General features: G+C 43.9%; 2 protein-coding genes across 2 annotated transcripts; one reads left to right on the top strand and one right to left on the bottom strand.

The window, feature by feature from the left end:
* Positions 1 to 1,334: 1,334 nt before the first annotated feature.
* On the bottom strand, positions 1,335 to 2,486 carry LOC122108072 (nuclear receptor subfamily 4 group A member 1-like; the record flags this gene model as incomplete). The annotated part of the gene is made up of 1 exon (XM_042680045.1): positions 1,335 to 2,486. A coding segment is annotated over one exon (1,152 nt), but the record flags the coding sequence as incomplete, so codon positions are not given.
* Positions 2,487 to 15,511: 13,025 nt separating this feature from the next.
* Positions 15,512 to 17,420, top strand: LOC122107900 (sperm motility kinase 4A-like). Its single transcript, XM_042679769.1, has one exon. It carries the CDS (start codon positions 15,732 to 15,734, stop codon positions 17,418 to 17,420), a length of 1,689 nt encoding a protein of 562 aa, XP_042535703.1. The 5' UTR covers positions 15,512 to 15,731.
* The last annotated feature ends 4,354 nt before the right edge of the window (positions 17,421 to 21,774 follow it).

The following is a 21,774-nucleotide window of genomic DNA, read 5'->3' as shown; positions in this document are numbered from 1 at the left end:
GTGATAGCTGTTTGGATATTCTTTTCTCTTTTTCAAAATTATCTGTGATCATATTGAAACCGGGTTTTTAGACCTCATGCCCAAAGTCCAGAAGTCGCGGGTTTGGTCTGGCCATTTGCCTCCATATGCCAAGAAAAAATGGCAAAGGACAGAGATAGGTTTATTATATTGCAGCCCTGGGAAGATGACACTTCCATACACCTTTAGTCTCTTCAGATGTATAGAGACATTGGCTTCACTTTAAATAAGTGATGGGAAAAAGGTATTCACATAGGTAAAAAGTCCCAAGTCACAGGTATTGCCTTGTTGACCATTATTAGCTCAGTCTTCATCCCTAGAGGAATTCCAGGAAAGTTACCGCTTTATCACTGGAACAAGATGGGCTCCTGAGGATTTTAACTGTGTCCATTAATATTATGGAAAGAAGACACTACTTGTTTGAGGGGCAGTTTCCATTCCATACAGATGATGATGAGAATCTGCTTTTCTTCTACAAAGAGGTGATTACAGAGGAACTGCACCAGATGAAAGGGCATAGATTCAGAGTTGAACTTTTAGTTAATTGACAGGACCCACCCAACAATCACATAAGAATCTCCGGAGACTATATATATTATATAATATCCAGATAGTTTAAGACAATTCCATGCAGACAACTCTGGACATTATTTTCCTGCTAAAGAGTGGTGATATTTTTGTTTCCATTTTTTTGTAGCTTGTATCTTACAACAGAAATCTTAAGCATGTGGGTGTTTTTTTGTTTGTTTGCTTGTTTTTTTTTCTGCCACATGTCTATTTTTATTCAATATATTAATCAGAAAAGTCACATACTATAAATTCAGGAAAAATACACAAGTATAAATGTCAGAATCTGTCATTTGTCTTTGTCCTCGAGTGACAGTCTGTGTACATGTGGAAGGAGGTTGGGGAGAGAGGGAGTTGAAAGAGGCTAGAAAGGCTTGCCCAAGGCTGGTGGAGGGTCCCCATCCCTTCCTCCCAACCCCGATCTCAACCTCTTCCTTCCTGTATTTAGAGCAGCATTTGGCTTATTTACAGTAGGGTGGCATGTGTTAAAAACGATTTATTTTATAAAAAAAAAAAAATGAAGGCCAGGTCTGGGCTAGGGGATAAGACAAATTGTGGGGTCACCCCTGTGAATGCACCCCCTCCCACAGAACTTGAGCTCCCTGCCAACCTCGTGAAGTAGGTGAGGAGGAAGGACAGTCGGCAGCTCAGATCCAGGCTAGGAGATGCTCTGGGGGTCCGTGGGCTCAAGGCATGTAGGGTGGTGTAAGAGTGTACAGATAGGTTTGCACACACGTTCAGGGCAGGAGTCAGAAGGGCAGTGTGTCCATGAAGATCTTGTCAAAAATTGGTGGAGGGGGCACCAAGTCCTCCAGCTTGAGGTACAAGATGGGCTGCAGGCCCTGGGTACACAGGGTCTGCAGCTCAGGCAGTTTGCCCAGCAGACATGACAAGCAACTGGCCAGCTGGGTCTCACCCGCCACAGCTGCCATGTGCTCCTTCAGGCAGCTGGCAATGCGGTTCTGTAGCTCCTCCACCCGCCTTGGCTCCTGCAGCCCATACCGATCAGTGATGAGGACGAGAGCAGAGAGGCAAGAGCAGGCAGGGACATCAACAACCAGGCTGTGCAGGGACCGCGAGAAGGCTAGGATACTGTCAATCCAGTCGCCAAAGCCCCGGGCACACTGCAACCGGTACAGCACCAGGCCTGAGCAGAAGATAAGCTTCCCTTCCCCTGGCTTAGACCGGTAGGCCAGACGGAGTATGAAGAGCTCCAAGAAGGCTGACTCCAGCAGCAGGTCCTGGTCACTTGGGGACAGCTCAGTAAAGCCTGGGATCTTCTCTGCCCACTTTCGGATAACATCCAGGGAACTTGAAAGCAGGTCATAGAACTGCTGCACATCGCCAGCATCTTCCTTCCCAAAACGGGGCAGCACCAGCTCCTGGAACTTGGAGTAGTCCAGTTTGGCAGTGCTGGGTCCTGAGTCCAGATGTGCCCACACAAGGGAAGTGAGTAGATTGACATGGGAGGTATCCAGGGTCTGTTTGGGTTTGGAAGGTAGTCGGCCCCGCCGCCCTTTCAGGCTGTCTGTCCGCACAACTTCTTTCACCATGCCCACAGCCAGGCACTTCTGGAAGCGGCAGAACTGGCAGCGGTTCCGCCGCCTCTTGTCCACAGGGCAGTCCTCGTTTGCCAGGCAGATGTACTTGGCGCTTTTCTGCACTGTGCACTTGAAGAAGCCCTTGCAACCCTCACAGGTGCGGACCCCGTAATGCTGGCATGAAGCGTTGTCCCCACATACAGCACAGCGGCCCTCACTTCCACCTGGAGCCCCGCTCCGGGCCTTGGCAGAAGTCATAGGTGCATCCAGCAACCCTGAGCTGTCGAGGTGCGGAGAAGTGGGTGCCAAGCCTGAGAAAGTAGCTGGCCTGGAATTGCTCTCTCCTTCTCCCAGCTGGTGGGAGGAATAGAATTGAAAATCCAGAAATGAACCTACAGAACTATAGCCATCTAATCTTCGATAAGGGAGCTAAAACAATAGAATGGAACAAAGATAGCCTCTTCAGTAAATGGTGCTGGCAAAATTGGTTAACTACTGAAAGACCCCAGACTCACTGGGATGCTTTCTTCAAGGGGAGGGCACCCCAAGAACCAAGACTCCAAACCAGCAGATGCAATAAGCAAGAGGAGTTTATTAGGCATTTGCGCAAACGGGCTCCCTGTCCAAGGCAGACTGGAAGCCCCGAGCAGTGGTTACAGGCACTTTTAAAGACAAAAACCACAGGATTAGCATAAGACCCCAGGCTCCCCAGGATTGGCTCAGGTTATAACTTATCATATACTCCAGCAATCATTTTGTTGTGTGGGAAGTCTTGTAACACTACTGGTAAACTGGTTGGCTCTCTAGGGGGAGGCTTCCCTGGGGGGGGGGGGGGAATCCACATAGTTACAGGCTCGTGATTGGTTGACATTTGACTTAGTTTGCTGGGCTCGCCAGATGGTCCTTGTCTTGAGCCCCTTGCTGAGAGTTTCTAAACAGGAATTTAGAAGAACATACTCTTTCGTTCTTTACCTATGTTTGCAGACCTTGTCCCTGGGCCTGCATCTGGACTTTGTAACTTTGTAACTTATTTCTGGGAGGGGAAGAGTCAGTGTTAGCACAAGCAGGTTTACAGAAGCAGAATTAGCAGTTAGCATATTGTAAAATGAACATAGCCCCAATTTCAATCTTTCACTACTTGTAGAAAACTAAAGCTAGATCCTTATATATCACCCTGCACCAGAATCAACTCCAAATGGATCAAAGACCTCGAAGTCAAAGCAGACACTCTGAAAACATTACAGGATGGAATAGGAGAAACCCTAGGTCTCCTTGGCTCAGGCCGAAATTTTCTGAATAGAGACCTGGAAACACAACAAATCAAAGAAAAGTTGGACAAATGGAATTTTTTTTTTTTTGCCAGTCTTAGGGCTTGAACTCAGGGCCTAGGCACTGTCCCTGAGCTGCTTTTGCTCAAGGCTAGCACTCTACTACTTGAGACACAGCACCACTTGTGGCTTTTTCTGTGGTACTGAAGAATCAAACCCAGGGCTACATGCATGCTAGGCAAGCACTCTACCATCAAGCCACATTCCCAGCTGAGATTTGTGTTTTGAGTTTAGAGATTCATGCATGTTTAAAAATGAGAAAGAGGAGCTTTACCTTGTTCATTAGATGCCACCTGGTTTTTGACTCTGTTTCTGGATAGGATGAATGAAAATCTTCTGGCGAAGTGCCTCTATTTTGAGAAAGGTGTTCAGAATTATTTTTCTCTACCAATTGAAGCAGTTCCATCTGTCTTCTTACTTTTTTTTCTCCTCTCTGCTTTTGAAGCTGTTTAGGGTACTTTTCTGATGCTGGAACATACCTTTTGAGAGGCTTATTTCTATTCCAAGTCGGCCTTGTGGGACATTTCTTCATGAGTTTTGTTTATTTCTCTGTTATAGACTGTTTACATTGCTCATTAAACCAGCAATTTTCTTTTTCTAAGTTGCCTACTCTATCCTGATTTAGTTCTTGCTTGTCTTTCTTAGTGTTAAGCTGTCCATGAAATTCTACAGAACTCTGGGGAGAAGAACAAGGTGTATTTTCCCTTTCTCTCACTGATCCACAGTGTGATAATGTGTTAGTGAAATTTCTTGTAATTAAGTCATCTAAAAAAAAAGATGATGACTTTTTAAACAGACATATAAAAGTTTACCACTTCTATCATTTTTCTCAAATGTTAAACAATTTTATTAGTTACACTTTAAGACTTCTAATTTTAAAACTGAAACTACCCACCTCTCATTACTTGCCCCAGTGGCAACCAGTATGCTACTTTGTTTCTAGACATTCACTACTATAGATAATATCCCAGTAAATGGAGTTATATTGTTTTGTAAATGGCTTAAACACTTGCCATAACATTTAGTCAATGGCATGTATCAATTTCTTACTAAAGCGAATTCCACTATATAGTATATACAACTTTTTACTACCATATTCATTGAGGCTATGAATACACTGTCTTTGAGGCCTTACTTAATCTTTTTTCTTGTGCTAGTACTGAGGCTTGAAATCACGGTTTTATGCCCCTGCTTGGACTTTTTGTTCAAAGATGGCACTCTATTACTTCAACAACATTTCCACTTTTAGTTTTTTGCTGGTTAACTGGAGATAAAAGAGTCCTGGGGATTTGTCTGCCCAGGCTGGCTTTGAACTACTGTATTCCAGTCTCAGCCTCCCAAATATTTAAGATTACAGGGCATGGGCCACCAAGGGGAGTGGGGAGGGGGAAAAAAACCCATTGACTTCCAACCCAAGACATTGCCTGATGATTTGAATTGAAAACCAGACATGAAAAGATGCTCATAAAATACAATTGGTGGGGAAATACAATTCAGAACCACTTAATATGCCCCCCATATAACAAGTGTTGGCAATCACAAGGAGAAATTAGAACCCTATTATATTGATGGCTGGATAACTGCTTTGGAGTCTGGACAGTTTGGAAGAATTATCACATGATCCAGAAATTCTGTTTTTCCTTTTTCACAAAATCTGTACATGAATGTTCAAAGCAACATTATTCACAATAGCCCAGGAGTACAAATAAACGTCCATCAAATCATGAAGAACAAAATGTATTATATATACAACAGAATACTATTCAGGAATAATGTACTTACTGCCATTATCCTAAAGCAGAGTAGCCAGACACAAAGGAACATTTTGATTCTAGTAACATGAAATGTGCAGAACAAGCAAACCAGAAAATGAAGAGACTCCCCTGCTAACTTAATGGGTTACTAGATCAGAGTGAGGGAAAAGTTCTATAATGATGGTGACTGCTCAATTATTAGGAATATACTGAAAAATGCTAACTATGCCCATGAAAGGGTAAGTTTTGGGTAGGAGCTGTAGCTCAATGGTAAACCATTTGCTAAACCTGTAAGGTCCTGGGCGGGGGTGAGGGTGGTAAATTTGTGACTCATATCTGAAATAAATCTAGTACAAAAAATTAAAAACCAAGAGATGCATTGGGGGCTCACTCTTATATATAATCATAGCTACTCAGGATGCCGTGATTCCTGGAAGATCACGGCTCAAAGGCAACTGGGGCAGAAAATTCTGTATAAGACTCCTTATCTCCAGTTAACAAGCAAAAGGCTATGGTGGTGAGTTCAAGCCAGTATCAGTGGAAAAAAAAAAAAGAATAGCTCATTTTATTTTCTCATAAATCACAAGTTTTACATTTGAAATGGAACTCAGTGCTAATGCTTTGGCATTAAGGAAATTTCAAATAAAAATTTCGATATGAATACCTGTTTGCACACCAGTATCTTTCTTGGGAGAAGTAGTAGAACTGATACATGTATTTATTTTGCTGCCAGCTTCATCAGAGTCATGTCTTGAGCTTGAAATCTTAGGGGACACCTTATCATCCACTTGCAATAGGAAAAAATATTTTTCAAATGATACACAGCATTATTAAGAGAAATTATGTGTAGGAGACTGGGATTGTAGCTTAGTGGTGGTACTTGCCTACCTTGCAAGACTAGGTCTGATTCAGTAGTGAAAAAAAAGTAAATACATACAGTAACTAAACACAGGACTTGACTCAGAATGAATGCTGCAATAAAAATTTCATTAAAAAGTTCTTGCATTCTTACCCATTACTGGATTTACAGAGATCACTCAGTAAGTGTTTTCTTTCTTTCTTTCTTTCTTTTTTTGCCGGTGGTGGGGCCTGAACTCTGGGCCTGGGCGCTGTCCCTCAGCTCTTCAGCTCAAGGCTAGCGCTCTACCACTTTGAGCCACAGCGCCACTTCCAGCTTTTTCTGCTTATGTGGTGCTGAGGAATGGAACCCAGGGCCTCATGCAAGCAAGGCAAGCACTCTACCACTGAGCCACTTTCCCAGCCCCTCAGTAACTGCTTTCTTTGTACAAATGCATACAAATTTATTTTATCAGTGTCATGATTGCTATAGACAATATGTAAGAAAAACTTATGTGTAAAAAGATACTGAAAACTTACTTAACTCTATTTCTAAGATTATTTCCTAAAAGCACTCCTATTTACTAAAGTTAGATTAGCTGAAGAGCTGAAGTTCCTTAAAAATTTTTTATTGTGAAATAATGTTAGAAATAGACAAGTGGTTAAAATCATCTTCAAAAATTATGAAGTTCGGGTTAATCACTTACCATCAAGATTTTTCATCAATCTAGAAGTATCATGTCCTTTTTGAGCCAATGCTCAGATTCTCTGTTCTTGTTTCAGTCTCTGTGCTAACTACTGTGCTCTCTGCATTTTTTTTTTTTTTTTTTTGGGTCCGGACATGGGGCCTGAACTCTGGGCCTGGGCGCTGTCCCTCAGCTCTTCAGCTCAAGGCTAGTGCTCTACCACTTGAGCCACAGCGCCACTTCCGGCTTTTTTCTTTTTGCTTATGTGGTGCTGAGGAATCGAACCCAGGGCCTTGAGCATGCAAGGCAAGCGCTCTACCACTGAGCCACCTTCCCAGCCCTCTGCATTTTTTGGTATAGCTCATTTGTCTTGAGAGTCATGATTTCCTAACAACATATTCATGTATATGGTTATTAAATTGACTACTCTCAGTATTTCCTAACTTTCCTGGATGTCAGGCACTTGTCTAGAGCCTTGTGATTATCATAAATATTCAAAGAATACAGTATTTATGGACTTCACGTGCTATCACATAAACGTTGCAGCCTTAGATGACTTAAGTCAATGAAATGGGAACCTACACCACATGTCCCTTTACCAGCCAATAGTCATTGAGTGCCAAGTGGGAAAAGATAAGAAACTATTGTATTGCTAAACTTTTAGTCTTTGGAAACTGAATGCCACTATATGATTGCTCTTTGTAAGTTGGCTCAATCATGGCACCTGACAACACTCTACTTCCTGTATCTAAATCATTTAATAGAAAAGCTCTCCTAGCTATTGAGATACTCTCGTTGAATTGGCTCTTATTTTAGCAAAAGGACTACTAATACAGCCACCGATTGTTTCATCAATCCCAACCATTTTGCAAAAGGAGCTTCTTTTTTCATTGGTAGATAAGGATAGAAATGCCCATCGTTTCTATACAGAATTACATTATAATCATGGTTTACAAATGAAGTCTACACACCTCTAATATGTAGGAGATAACAATCACATATATGGATGACTAGCATTATGCTATAATTCATCTTGACCTCCTCCATTTGCACAAAGGCCAGTTAATACAGCATTTGAGAACTTTATCATGTGAAGAAATAAAACATTTTTAAGAGTCTCTCTTATTTTCCCAATTTTTTATTCAAAATTTTAATGCCTCCACTTGTATTTCACCACTTCAAAATACAACTTGTAGTGCTGGATGTGGCTCTTGCCTATAATCCTACCTACTGAAAAAGCTGAACTCTTAGCATCTTGGTTCAAAGCCAGCCTGGGGAAGAAAGACTCCTCTCCAATTAACCAGCAAAAAGCTGGAAATAGAGGTGTGGCTTAAGTGGTAGAGTGTGAGACTTAAGGCAAAAAGCCAAGACAGCAAGAGGCCCTGAGTTCAAGTGTCAGTAACTTCAAAGTTATTATTCCTCTGAAAACATATACTATTAATTCTAAAATGCTAACAGTTAAATGTAAATACCCACTTCCTTTTGTTTTTGCTTAAGGATATCCTCTTCATACTGTTTCTGCATCTTTTCTCGTTCCCGTGATAAGCGTTGCTCTTCTTCTTGTTCTTCCTTCCTTCTTTGTTCTGCTTCTAGTTGTTTTTTTCTGCGCTTTTCTTCTACCTGCGCAGTGATTGCTTTCTAGTCATAAATAATTCAGAACTCATTGTCACAAAAATCAGAGGAGCATTTGCTTTGGTGATGAAAATAAATCTGTTTTATCAGTACTTAAAATGACAAAATTGTAATTCATTTGGTTTATTTGTCCAGTGAAACGCTACATTGCTTTTTTGTTGTTGTTGTTTTTCCCCTTCAATTCCACCATGGCCATTAGAAGAACGGATAGAAAAATAACTGAATGAAACTTAGGGTATGGCTCAGTCATAGAGCACTTACCTATCATACACAATAAACTCTAGACTTGATCCCAAGCACAAGGGGGGAAAAAGAAAAGCAACTGAAGAAATAATCTCAATACTTTAAAGACTGCTTGATAAATAACAGAGCCTCTAATTTTTTTTTAAAATAGGTGATACTGTCTTTGAATTGAGGGCTTTGTGATTTGCTTGGCAGGTACTCTACTGAGCCATGGCTCCAGACCTTTTTTTGTCCTGGTTATTTTGAGACAGGGTCTTACCATGATTGTCTTACTACTTTATGTTTCCCACAATAACTAGGATGACAAGTGCACATCACCATGCTCAGCCTCTTCCACTGAGATGGAATTTCACAACCTGATTTGTCTTTGGCCTAGGCTGGCTTTGAAATGTGATCCTTTTGATCTAAGCCTCCAAAATAGCTAGGATTGCAAGCATGAGCCACCATGTCCAACTAGATATTCCAAATTAACTCTACCAAATTATTCATGCACCAAAGTGCTTAAAGAATTATGCAGTTTAGGGCTGGGAAAGTGGCCCAGTGGTAGAGCGCTTGCCTTGCATGCCTGAGGCCATGCCATGTGCTCCCTCTGGGGGGAAATATGGCTCCTCTAATAAACCTTATACTAATCTTTCTCTTTTTACCCCAAATTAGCAGGCTTTTGGTCATGTGTGACAGAGCAGGGACAGAGTCTGGGTGAGTTGTAACATCTCCTAGTGTGTATGGATTGTCCACCTCCCGCTGGTTACCTGCAAAATTCTACACACTGGTTACAGACCTAGTTCACACTGGCTTTTGCAGGCTGATGCCACTGGTTTAGGCAGCTGTGGCAACTTTGTTCTGTTTCCTGGGCATTTACCATGCACAGGAGCATACTGCATCTTCAGTCACTCTGGTTCCTTGATCTTAAAGAGAGTTGATCGGTGCACAGGGGAGAAAATGGAGAAACACAACCTTAGCCTTAGTTTACGAGCTGTGGTCAGAGGTGCAATATTTAACTTTTAGCATAGATGGACATAAGGAATGACATAAATCACAACCAACTTAATTAGCAACTTCATTTACCTTGCAAAGGAAACCATCTTTTCTAACTCCTTTTCCAAGGCCTTTTAAAACTGCCTGTTTTTCTTTGGATTGTAGTCAGGTCTCAAAATTGACAAACCAAAAACCCAATTCAGATTAAATCACAGCTTCCATTGACAACGGATTTTCTTTTTAGCAAGCAGAATACTTGGTAATCTTGAAACCATAACTGTTTACATATAGACAGACAGACAGATATGTTTGTGCACAGATCATATTGCTGAAAGACCACAAATAAGTTCGGCAGTAAGGAAACTTTAAGGAAAACATCTGTCATCTGTTTACTGGAGGATAAGTGTTAGAGCCTGCTCCAAGACAATGTAACATTATCAGCACAGACCAAGAGGTCAGAGGGCCCTGACTGGTTAACCCCCCAACTCTAGTGGGAAGCAATTTAGTGCAGGATTCACCCTGGAATCGCCAACCAATCACATAACCCCACACAACCAATGCTGTAATGGCCCCTCCCTCTGCTTCATGTTCCCAATAAAAACTCTGCTGGGCAAGGGGTTGGGGGTTCACATTTCTGGCCTGCTGCCTCCAGCTTGAGCTCTAATAAACTACTCTTCTGCATTTACATCGGTGAGGCCCCCTAGAGGTCTTTGGCGGGAGGGGGGGTGGTAAAGAGGGGTCTATGAGCATGAGGGTACTACAGAGCATGCTTAGATTTTCAAATCGGCCATTTAAAGTTTTTGAAATTTTAGCAGTATTACTTTGCCTGAATGATGAAACAATGTGGTCAGTTTAAAACACAAACTTTACCAACAACAAAAAAACCTTTAGTAAACAGGAGACAAGACATGAAGAGACTTACAGCCTGGCATAAGGGTGCCTGGGCTGACCATGTTGGCAGAGAGGGTCACAGAATCAAGTCAAGTCAAAAATCGAGTTGGTACAAAACAGCAACTAAGCTACCACAATGCCAAGATGGCACATCCACCACATGGTCAATGCTAGAGAGAAGATTTAACAGAATTTAATAATCCCCATGCTTAATAAGAACCAAAAACCTTTTAGCTAAGCTTTTTTTCTTTAAAACAATATAATTCTTTTACACTTTTGGTAATACCCAAACTTGTTGACCTTTTGGGGGGAGTTTAAACTTAAACTCATCCATTTTTTTAAAATCTCAACCAGTGTAAAGAAATGATTGCTGGGCGACATTCTTCCAGGGCTTTTCCAAGGCATATAGGATTTCCAATACTTGTATTGAAGAGTACTGGGTGGGGATTCCCTGGAGCCCAAATTTGTCCTGATTATCAAGAGCATTTTACCTATCAATTGACCTTTTGAATACCTTTAGTTGGAAGAGGGGAGAGTAACCAGAAGCTAATTTTAGCCCTTAACAGAGTTTAAGGGGAGGGGAGGGAGGGAGAGAGTTTTGCCTGCTCCAGAGCTCACAGAAGTGCAGTTTTAAATTTGGGACCAAATTTGACTCTGATGAGGGCTCAGCAGCCCACCAAAGCCTTAATCCTCTGACAGGGGGCTCAGTAACTCACCAAGGCCTATGCAATCTTTTTTTTTTTTTTTCCCTTTCATTAAAAAATATTTTAATTATCTTTAAGTAATTGTACAAAGGAGTTGCCATTCATTGAAGCAGTTTATGAATACAGTGAATCTTGATCAAGGTTACCCTTTTCAACGTTCTCATCAGCCCCTCCGTACCCAGCCCTTCCCTTATCTTAACTTTAGGTTATATAATACATTTTTTGACATTTAGCAAAGCAGTTTATATGTACAATGCATCTCAATCTCTGTCATCACATCAAAATCTTCACCCTGCGTTCAGGCACAGGGTGCCTTCCCTCATATTTTTCAATGCTGTTGTATATACTAGAGATTCTTGCCCAAATTCCTTCCCCTTCCCCTCTTAATTCTTCTAGCCTCTCACCGGAATTCCACGGTCTGTGCTCTCCTTGGAGTCTTTCAGACTTCAATTATTTCATTTCTAACTCCTTAGGTACCACCCAAAGTGTTCACTTGCGAAGTCATTTGTAACCCCTTCCTTACCACCCAGTGTGTTTACTTGTAGAGGTATAAGCAACATTCTAGCTACCACAAATGAGAGAAACTCTGCAACCTATGTTTCCTTGAGTCCGGCTTACTTCACTTAATATATTTTTCCCCAAGGCTTTCCATATTCTTACAAAAGATGCAATAACACTCTTTCTGATGGAAGCATAGAATTCCACTGTGAATATACCACATTTTCTTGACGCGTTCATCCACGGAGGGGCATTTGGGTTGACTCCATGTCTTGGCTATGGTAAATAATGCTGCAAGGCTGCACTAAAGCTACCTTCACAACCATGTTCATTAAAACTAAGGAAACTTCAAGTAAACCCATGAACCCTCAGTGGAAACAACCACATCTATGAAAAATGTAAAATAACAAATACAAATGAATCTTTGGAAAGATTCATAAGCAGAAGCCAATAGAAAAATAAATGCTAATATAGGAAGTGTTCATGGGTTACGAATACTGAAGAAGTTTTTTAATTTATTGACTATATAACTAGAAGACTACTCTAGAAGGAGTATTTTATTATCGCTCCACTTAAAATGAATGAAAACAGGAAGGGATGCTCTCTCTCTCTCTCCCTCTCCATCTCCCTCCCTGTTTTTCTCTTTGTGTGTGTGTTTAGGTGTAGGTTGTGTTTGTGTATGAGTTTGTGGGTGTGTTGAATAAATGAATAAATAAAATGAGGGGGTCAAGTATGAGTGGATAAAGGGGAAAGTTGAGCAAAAAGAAGAATGAGAGAATGAGAGAGCAAGAAAGAGATCAAAGCATTATGTCTTATGCAAATGAAAACACTGCAGAAAGCCTTCTTCATTAGCTGAGGAGAAGGAACAACCACTCACAGTGGTTCTCAAGCAGGATGAATGGACACAGGGAGAGCTACCACCTAACTGCAAATGCACCACAGGGGCCCAGTGCCAGTGGCTCCAGCCTAAAATCTGACCAACTCAGGAGGCTGAGATCTGAGAATCTCAGTTCAAAGCCAGGCTGACAGGCATAAGACTCTTCTCTCCAATTACCTCCCCAAAAGCGGGGAGTAAATCTGTGGCTCACATACTAGAGTGCTAATGCTAATCAAGGACAAAGGCTCAAAGGCAGCTCCTAGACTCTGAGATCAAGCTCCAGATCTGGCACACACCTCAACACAACAAACTACATCTCCCAAACTCAACTCTCCTGTCTACTTAAGTAAGGGCCCTACTGAAGATAGATGAGCAATAGCCAGTCAGAACCACACAGGATTAAGACACTGCTTCTATTCCAAGCCCCATTCCTAGAAGCTATTCTATCTAAGGACCCTCCTCCACATAGGAGAGCTGAAGACTGAGCCACACCCTCTCACCAGAGCCCTTCTTCTCCCTGTGCTCTGGTCCCTCTCAGTCCATCATAATGCATCATAATCACAGTGGAGATTATCTCAACATGAGAGCAGCTGTTCAGGTAGCCGCAGCTGGACTTCCCTTGCCTAGCAGGAGATGATTCTTTTCAGTTAACTGACATTCTGAGACCCCTTGGACAGACCGAGAAGAACCACAGAGGGCTGCAGTCATGTGTCTTTGCACTCAAAGTGCTCATTTTTAAGGCAGTGCCAGCCTCTTGCCCTGCGTTTGTCACAGGGAATGTGGACTCCAGGATTCAAAAAAAAAAAAAAGGACGTTAGGGTTAGGACTGTGCAGGGGCTGGTTCAAGGATTGTCTCACATGTTGAAGGCCCTGGGTTTCATCCTTTTGAATGAAGCCATAAGCTGCCAACTGCATGCAATGCAATGGGTGTCTCAAAGTACTACTGTTTAGGGATTGGGGTTGCATGAGTTGCTTTATTATGTAGAAAATGAAGAGGCCTACTTTGCATAAACATCCATAACTGTACCTTTCCCAGAGTTCTTCCTTCAGACCTCTAAGAAATACTTGTAAGAAAGTAGAACCCAGCTGTTCAGGGCAGAACTGTAGGTAGAAATAAATTCCGCAGTGTTTGTGCCACTTCTGGGGGACCCAGATGCTGGAACAACTACTGTGGACAAGATTTTGGGTTTGATCATTAGTATGTTCGGGGCTGAATAGATTGACCTACATCTCTCTGGCTTCCCTTGTTTTTGATGAGAAAATTAATGGTAAGCTTCTAGGAAATCCTGAAGGGTATCTTTGCCTCAGCTAGATACAGCACAGTTCACAATGAATCTGCTTATATATTCTAAATATCATATCAGACACGTGTTTGACATCCATCCAAACAGAATGAAAAAATACTGTGTTTAGAGTAGCCCTCATGTGATCATTCGACTTCAAGATAATGTCAATATTAAAGCAGAAGCAACAAGAATATTGAGGAATAAGAGAGGTGTGAGTTTTGATGAAGTGTTTGAGCTTAAGCTGACCTTATAAACAGTGAGTCATGCCATATCTGTGCTGGTGGTCATCATTTGTTCTTTTTCTTTTAAATTTTCCTGTAAAGGAGATACACAGAGAGGGTGCAGTTACCTAAGTTAGATAATGAGTACATTTCTTACTGAACAGTGTTGTGCTGGTAGTTTTTGAAAGGGATTTGCTTCTGTAGCAGGCAGCAGCCAGAACCTTCATCTTATTTGTCACTTGCCACCTTGGCTGGGATGAGAGGCATGCACCCTGATGCCAACCTGCTCCCTTGTCATGGGCTCTCATGGACTATTTGGCCTACGCTGGCTTCCAACTGCAATCTTCCCACTTCCAACCCCACACGTAACTAGGATTACGGATATGAGCACTCTAGGAGTCTTGATATCGGCACTCTCCCTAGACTGCCATCGGTTGAAATATTAAATATCAATCTACATAACCACCTAAGAAAACTTAGAGTAGACTCTTACTGAACAGAACCTAAGTTCTGTTTAACATAAGTGTGTTGTAAGCATATGGCTACTGTAAGGCCTGTAATCCTAGCTAAGCAGGAGGCTGGCATATGAGGATGCTAATGCAAAGGCAACATGGGCTGGAAAATTCCCTGAGACTATTATCTCCCATGAAGCACCAAGAAGATAGAAGTGGGACTGTGGCTCAGCTGATAGAGCACCAGCTTTGAGTATCAAAGCTCAGGGACAGGGGCTGGGAATGTGCTTAGTGCTAGAGTGCTTGCCTGGGTTCAATTCCTCAGTAACACAGAAAGAGAAAAAGCGGGAAGTAGGTCTGTGGCTCAAGTGGTAGAGTGCTAACCTTGAGCAAAAAGAAGTTCAAGGACAGTGCCCAGGCCCAGAGTTCAAGGCCCAGGGCTGGCACTAAAATGAAAACAATAATGAAATCAATCCAAGTCAAAATGCTAAAGGACAGTGCCCAGGCCCTGACTGCAAGGCCAGTCCAGGCATGCTCATCTAAGAAGCGTCCTGAAGGCCAGGAACTGAGATGGGCACAGGGGGCGACACCCACATGGGCAGAGACGCTTGGCAGCTCTGACATCACAGACACCTTCGTGAGGTCACAATAACCCTGGCTATATATATATCGCGTGCTGACTGGTGGACTCTTGTAGGTAGTTGGAGGGGTGGAGTTCAGGTGGTTGGTGGCTGGTGAGTGATTGATTTTCGGGATTTGGTTTATTGATTTGGCTTTGACTTTCGGTGTTTGGATTTGGATTGCGATTTGGCTTTGACTCTCTCGGACTTGGTTTCTCTTTTGCCTCTTTTACTTTTTCCTATCTTACTTCTTTCTTCCTTTTTCTTGACTTTTTCCTCTACTTTTCTTTTTCTCACTTTTCTTCTTTTACTCTTCTCTTTCACTTTTCCTTTTTCTTTTCTTGCTCTACTTTTTTCTTATACTTTTTTACTAGATAGCATTTTAGATAGCATTTTAGCATATTGTTCATTTATTATTCTTTCTATATTTACATTATATTGTTAGATAGATAGTTTGTTAGGTAGTTACATTTTATTACTCGTTTATTATACTTATTCATATTTTACTTACATTGTATTCCTTTATTATACATTTATACATTTTATTTCATTGTTTGATTCTATTTTCTCCCTAGACAGCATCGCTAGGGTGCTGTGTAGGATGAGTAGTGAGAGTAGAGAGGAGAGGTCCCGGCAGGGCCTTGAGGCCAGTTCCTCACACGAGGAGCTCCTCAGGGCTCACTACCGGGTGCTGAGAACCATCGGCGAGGGGGGCTTTGCCTCAGTCTATCTGGCCAAGCACCTGCCTACAGACAGCCTGGTCGCCGTGAAAACGATCAGCAAGGAGAACTGCCCATCTGTTGACACAGAACTGGACATCTTAAAGTCTGTGGAGCACCCTAACATCATCAAACTGTACCAGGTGGTGGAGGCAGAGCAGCGGGTGAACTTGGTGATGGAGTACCTCGAGGAAGGAGACCTAGCAGACTATGTGTACAAGGTGGTCAGACTGAGGGAGGAGGAGGCCAGGCTTCTGTTTAGGCAGATCGTGAGGGCGGTCAATTATTGCCACGACCACGGCATCGTTCACCGCGACATTAAAGCAGAAAACATCCTGCTGGACAGCCAGGGCACAGCTAAGCTATGCGACTTTGGTCTCAGTATGCGGTTCCAGCCCCAGCAGGAGCTGGACGGGTGGTGCGGGACAATGGCTTATTGCCCCCCCGAAATGATTAAGCAGCAGAAATACCAGGGTCCCAAGGTGGACGTCTGGAGTTTGGGGATACTACTCTACTTCATGGTCATGGGCGACATCCCTTTTGATGACAGGTCCTGGCGCGTCCTAAAACAGCAAGTGTTAGCGGGCAGGTGTCTAATATTCAAAAGCTTTTCCACCGAACTGCAACATATCTTAAGGTATCTGATGACACCTGACCCTCAAAAGAGACCTGCTGTGAGGCAAGTGTTGTGCCACCCTTGGTTAAAGGCAACACAGGCACGCTCACCACGCCCCAGCCAGAGTGCCCTGGCCGAGCCAGATCCGGCCATTCTAAACGTCATGGCCTATTTCCTGGGTTTTGACCCAGACCAGGTTGGGGCAGCCCTGTCTGCCTCCATGGCAACCTATAAAATCTTAAAGCAGCAGCAAGACCAGGGCCAAGACCTGACGGGCCTGGTGAGGCATGCACTGCCTGCGCCTCCGCCTTGCCCCTCCCCCGTATGCAGGACCGGCCAGGCTCTACACTTGAAGCAAGCCAGTGCTCCCTTGGGCCACCGGGCTGTAGGCCTGCCTGCTGAGCAGCAGCAGGGGAGTGGTGGCAGGAAAGGCAGGAGATCCGTGTGCCTACCCTGCCTCCCTTGGAGACCCCATATTTCCAACACAGAGGGCAAGACTGTGAGCAGCAAGGCTGCCCTGGTACCAGCAGCTGCAGCAGCAGCAGCAGCCGAAGTAGCACTCCCCATGGCCAAACACAATGAAATGACCAGCTCGGCCCCTGAGCAGGAGAGGCAGGCGGGCAGCAGACCCCACTCTCTTCCCCCTGTAGTATATAACTCATGGGTACAGTACAGAAAGAGGAGGAGGAAGATAAGATCTGTTGCCCCATGTCCAAAAACATGTGATCCCAGCGGGAAGGACCAAGCTGGGGAGGAGGAGAGCAGCAAGCTGCCCCCAAGTCCTGCACCTGCCAAAACTTCCCTACCATCCGCTCAACCCACAACATCCACAACAAATGAGCGACTCAGGGGCTGGAGGCGCTGGAAGAAGAACATCACCAGCTGCTTTCGAAATTTATGTTGTTGCTGCTGCAGCAGGCCTAGAGTCCTTCCTACACACACTGATTCCTCCTGACAGCCTGGAAAAAAGTAGGTGGCCACTGAGCTGTGCTCTGTGTTTATCTATACTTCAAGGAAGTCCTTTTTTTTTTTGTTTAGCTCATCCCCTCTGATCTATGGTTTCCTGGGTGAAAGGGAAGTGTGGAGAAACAAACAGAAAAGGGGAGAGGGAGAGGGAGCTAAAGGGATAGACTTTCAGAAAGAGATTGTGACTTGTCAGGTGTTGTCCTGTACAATTCAGTCCTGAGTTCCCTTTCTTCCTTCAGCTCCAATGGAAAGGCTGAAAGGCTGTGGTGCTCACCTGGAACACGTGCCATTCTGCCTGAACATGCCTGGAGACAACGGTTCCTTCCTCTGCTGCGACCTCCAACAAGCTCCACAGACTTAAGTTTTTCGTATTGGAAATGATACTTAATATGCTTTCTATATTTTTTTGCTTCTCACCAAACTTATTAAATTGATTTTCTCAAAATTTGATCATATAGGTTCTGAGTACTCTTCATTTCTGCATTGGGTACTGATGTTTGGTGGGAGTTCAAGAATGTGACAGTGACACTAATTTGTGCATCTTGTCTGTACTCCGAGCTATTCAGAGGCCAGAGGCCTTGGATGATTGATGCTCAAAGAGAAACAGCACACACACAAGTCCTTTCTCCAATACTGCCCACACACAGGAGGGATTGAGGGAGGAACTCCAGCAGTACATGTTTGAACCTATTAAGCACAGCTAACTGCAAGGTCCTGAGTTCTAAACACTAAGAAAAGGACAAGGTGACTCCATGAGTAGCAACCAATTAACAGTGTATCTCAAAGACCTGAGATGCTTTCAGATCAGAAATGAAGCCTTGAACTCTTCTCCTAGTTTAGGGGTGATGTGCTCTCTTTGGGTTTTCTTTTGCACAAGTCCTAGAGCTGACATTCAGGGCCTGCACGCTCTCCTTGAGCTTTTTGTTTGCTTTGTACCAAATCCCTTTATTTGACGAAATGGTACAAGTTGAAAGAACTTAGGAGGTTTTGTAAAATGTATAGAAAAGGTAATAATAATCGCCAACATGCATGCACTGCCTTTGTGACCGGAAGTCATGTGTGGCTTGGGGGTCAGCTCAAGGCTTCTCTCTCATCACTTTCTCCCAGAGGGAGCTTGTCAAAGAGACATTCTGCCATGCCAGATCGGGGCTTCCTCCTGTGCAAGTTGTTGACATGGTCACCAACATGGTTCTTTGATGGACGTCACCTGCTCACTCAGGTAATGAGTCTCAATGAAGACCCACAAGTGGGGATCATTTTTGTCAGTGGCCAGTTCGTGCAGTTCCAGCAGTGACTGATTCACACTCTCTCCCAGTGAGGTGCACACTCCGTCAATTTCAGCCCGCTTTCCCCGACATCACACTCTGGTTTCTAGATCTCCTACAGGAAGATGCGGCCACCTCTCTGGTTCTGCAGCTTCATCCGTTTCTCTGCATGTTCTCTCTCTCATGAGACTAGCAAAAAAGTACTTGGCAAAGTTCTTCAGAGCCACACTTGGCAAAGTTCTTCAGAGCCACACCATCTCAGCAGTCCCAAGACATGGGCAGGTAGACATAGGAGGGGTAGAGCTCCAGATGGATCTGGTGGTTGATGGTGGCCTCTGAGTCCTGGTAGCAGTTCAGGCACACCTGGCAGGAGACTGCATTCCTCAGGGCAGCAGTTAAGAGAGATGGAGTAGCAATGGGTTAGCACTGGGCTGACAACAGAGGCCTCCGGGCAGGTTGAGGACACGGTGAAGAGGTGGCACAAGGTTGGTGGCTTGGAGCAGATGGCCAGAATTGTGGTCCAGCACCTGATTCCCCTCAAGCACTGTTGAAGCAGAAAACCCCAGCAGCTCTCAGCAGGGATCTTCTGGCCTCCTTGAGGGTTTTTTGGCTTTTCTCTCAAGGCTACTTCTCTACCATAAAGGCCATGGCTCCACTTCTGCCTTTACTGGTGTTTACTTCAAGAACTAATATCCTCAGATCTTAGCCTCCTGACTTGCTAAAATTACAAGTGTAAGATACCAGCACTCAGCAATCTTTCTCTCTTTTGTTTTTTTAAGAAGGATAATGAAACTTTTAGGTAGAGAAAACAGCTGTCCTAACTCGGCCTGGAAGTGCGCAATAGCTGGTAAACTCCAGTAACAGGAACAGAGACCTACGTATGCTCACAGCTCAGGCATGTTACTCACCTACATCCTTTCTGTTAACCATCTTTACAGAAGAGAGAACTCAAGAGAGTTCCAGAAATAAACAGTGCTAGGGTCAATCCACTACCTCATGACTGATAGGAGAACACATTACAGACAGGGTGCTGGTCACTCACACCTATAAATCCCACTACTTGGGATGCTAGAGTCTGAGGGTGGAGGTTCAAAGGCAGGCCAAGCAGAAAAGTTTGAGACACTCATATCCGCATTTATTCTGCAGAAAGACCAGAGGTGGGGTTATGGCTCAAATGACTAGTGCTAGTCATGAGCCACTAAATCCAAGAGAAAGCACAAGACCCTAAGTTCAAGCCCAACTCCTGGCACAAACCAAAGGAAAATACTATGCCACAAAGCTGCTGCCTCAGCCCCCTTCTAAGTGTTTCCACCAAGGGGCTCAGAAAGTTGGTCAACATGGAGGAGCTATTTCACCCAGAGACACACTCAGAGGATACAAGAGAAACTCTTCAGAAAGACAAAGAAGCTGATCGACTCCACTTCCAAAATACTTGAGCTGATTCAAAACTTTGGCAAAGTAGCAGGGTAGAAAAGCAATGGCTTTTCTGTATGCCAACAAGGAGAAGAGTTTGGATGAAATCAGGAAAGCTACTCCTTTGGTAATGGCCCCAATTCCTAGGAGGTAACTAAGAAGTGAATGACCTCTACAATGAAAACTTTACAAATCTGAAAAAGGAAATCAAAGCAGAAATCAGGACGTGGAACAACCTCCCATCCTACTGGATTGGGAGGATTAACGTAGTGAAAATGGCAATACTTCCAAAGGCTAGGTACATATTCGATGTGATACCTATCAATTACCCAACCCAATTTTTCATGGAAATAGAACTAGTCCAAGAAATCATATGAAACAGTAAAAGATCCTGAATAGCATAAACAATCCTTAGCAGCAAGAACAGCGCTGGAGGAATACCAGTACCAAATTTCTAACTCTACTACAAAGCCATAGTAATCTGGCACAAGAACAGACACGAGGACCAATGGAATAGCAACGAAGACCCAGAAATGAGCATGCAGACCCATAGCCACCTAATCTTTGATAAGGGAGCCAAAAAATAGAATGTAAGAAAGACAGCCTCTCCAGTAAATGGTGCTGGCAAAATTGGTTAATCACCCTGCAGAAAACTAAACCTAGAGCCTTATGTATCACCCTACACCAGAATCAACTCCAAATGGATCCAAGCCCTCAACGTCAAAGCAGACACCCTGAAAACATTAGAGGAAGCAATAGGAGTAAGTGATCTGGAACCAAAAGCTTTCTCAGAGCATCCTCAGCAGTGCAATTTGGCTGGTAACAGGGTGGGGTGGGGGCCAATGGGAAACGTGGACACATTTTCTCCACGGGGCCCTTGGCCACGGTATGCCTTAGTGGTGAGTTCTGAGTACTTGGCCAAGATTTCTGTCAGTCGGGGTGTGGGGGTAGGGGGGGGCGGTCAGTGGCTCAGGTGGCCTTACTATGGAAATACAGAAATCAGAAACCTGGGGCAGGATTTATTTAGCCAGTGTTGAAGGCCCAGGTGGCCTTACTATGGAAATACAGAAATCAGAAACCTGGGACAGGACTTAATTAGCCAGTGTTGATGGGCAGCAGGTAGAGTGCTAGGTCAGGAGAAAGTTACCTTGGTGGTTCTCTGGCGACAGGAGTGTAGGACCTCAGGCTAGTCCTGGGGAAGCTGGTCAGACCCCTATTCAAAGTGGAGGGGGGAGCAAACCCACAGGGAACCAATCCAATGAAAGGACCCCTCACAGCCATCCCAGGGGACCACCCAGAGGCAAGCAGGCACAGGAGAAAGGTTATTGTAAGGTATATTAGAGGAGCCATATTTCCCCCCAGAGGGAGCACATGGCACCTCCCTGTCCAGGTAGCAGGAAGATCTGGGGACAGGAAGTTAGGTGGGTGCTCCAGTGGGTCTGGGCAGAAAGAGGGAGTGGCCAACTGTAGGGCAGGAACTCCAGGGCAGGGTAGAGCTCAGGAATGGGTGGAGCTGAGGACCAAAGTGGAGTTGCTTTGCAGCTCCAAGTGGCAGAGTGCTAGCCTTGAGCTGGAGAACTGAGGGACAGTGCTCAAACCCTGAGTTCAAGTCTAGCAACTGACTGAGGAGATTGACAAAGATGCATTTATCTTAGCATGGAGAAA

Source organism: Dipodomys spectabilis, unplaced genomic scaffold (genome assembly GCF_019054845.1).
Source record: "Dipodomys spectabilis isolate Male_0828 unplaced genomic scaffold, ASM1905484v1 ptg000054l, whole genome shotgun sequence".
Classification (NCBI taxonomy): Eukaryota; Metazoa; Chordata; class Mammalia; order Rodentia; family Heteromyidae; genus Dipodomys; species Dipodomys spectabilis.
The sequence above is the reverse complement of the archived record's forward strand: the minus strand, read 5'-3'. Positions and strand labels throughout refer to the sequence as shown.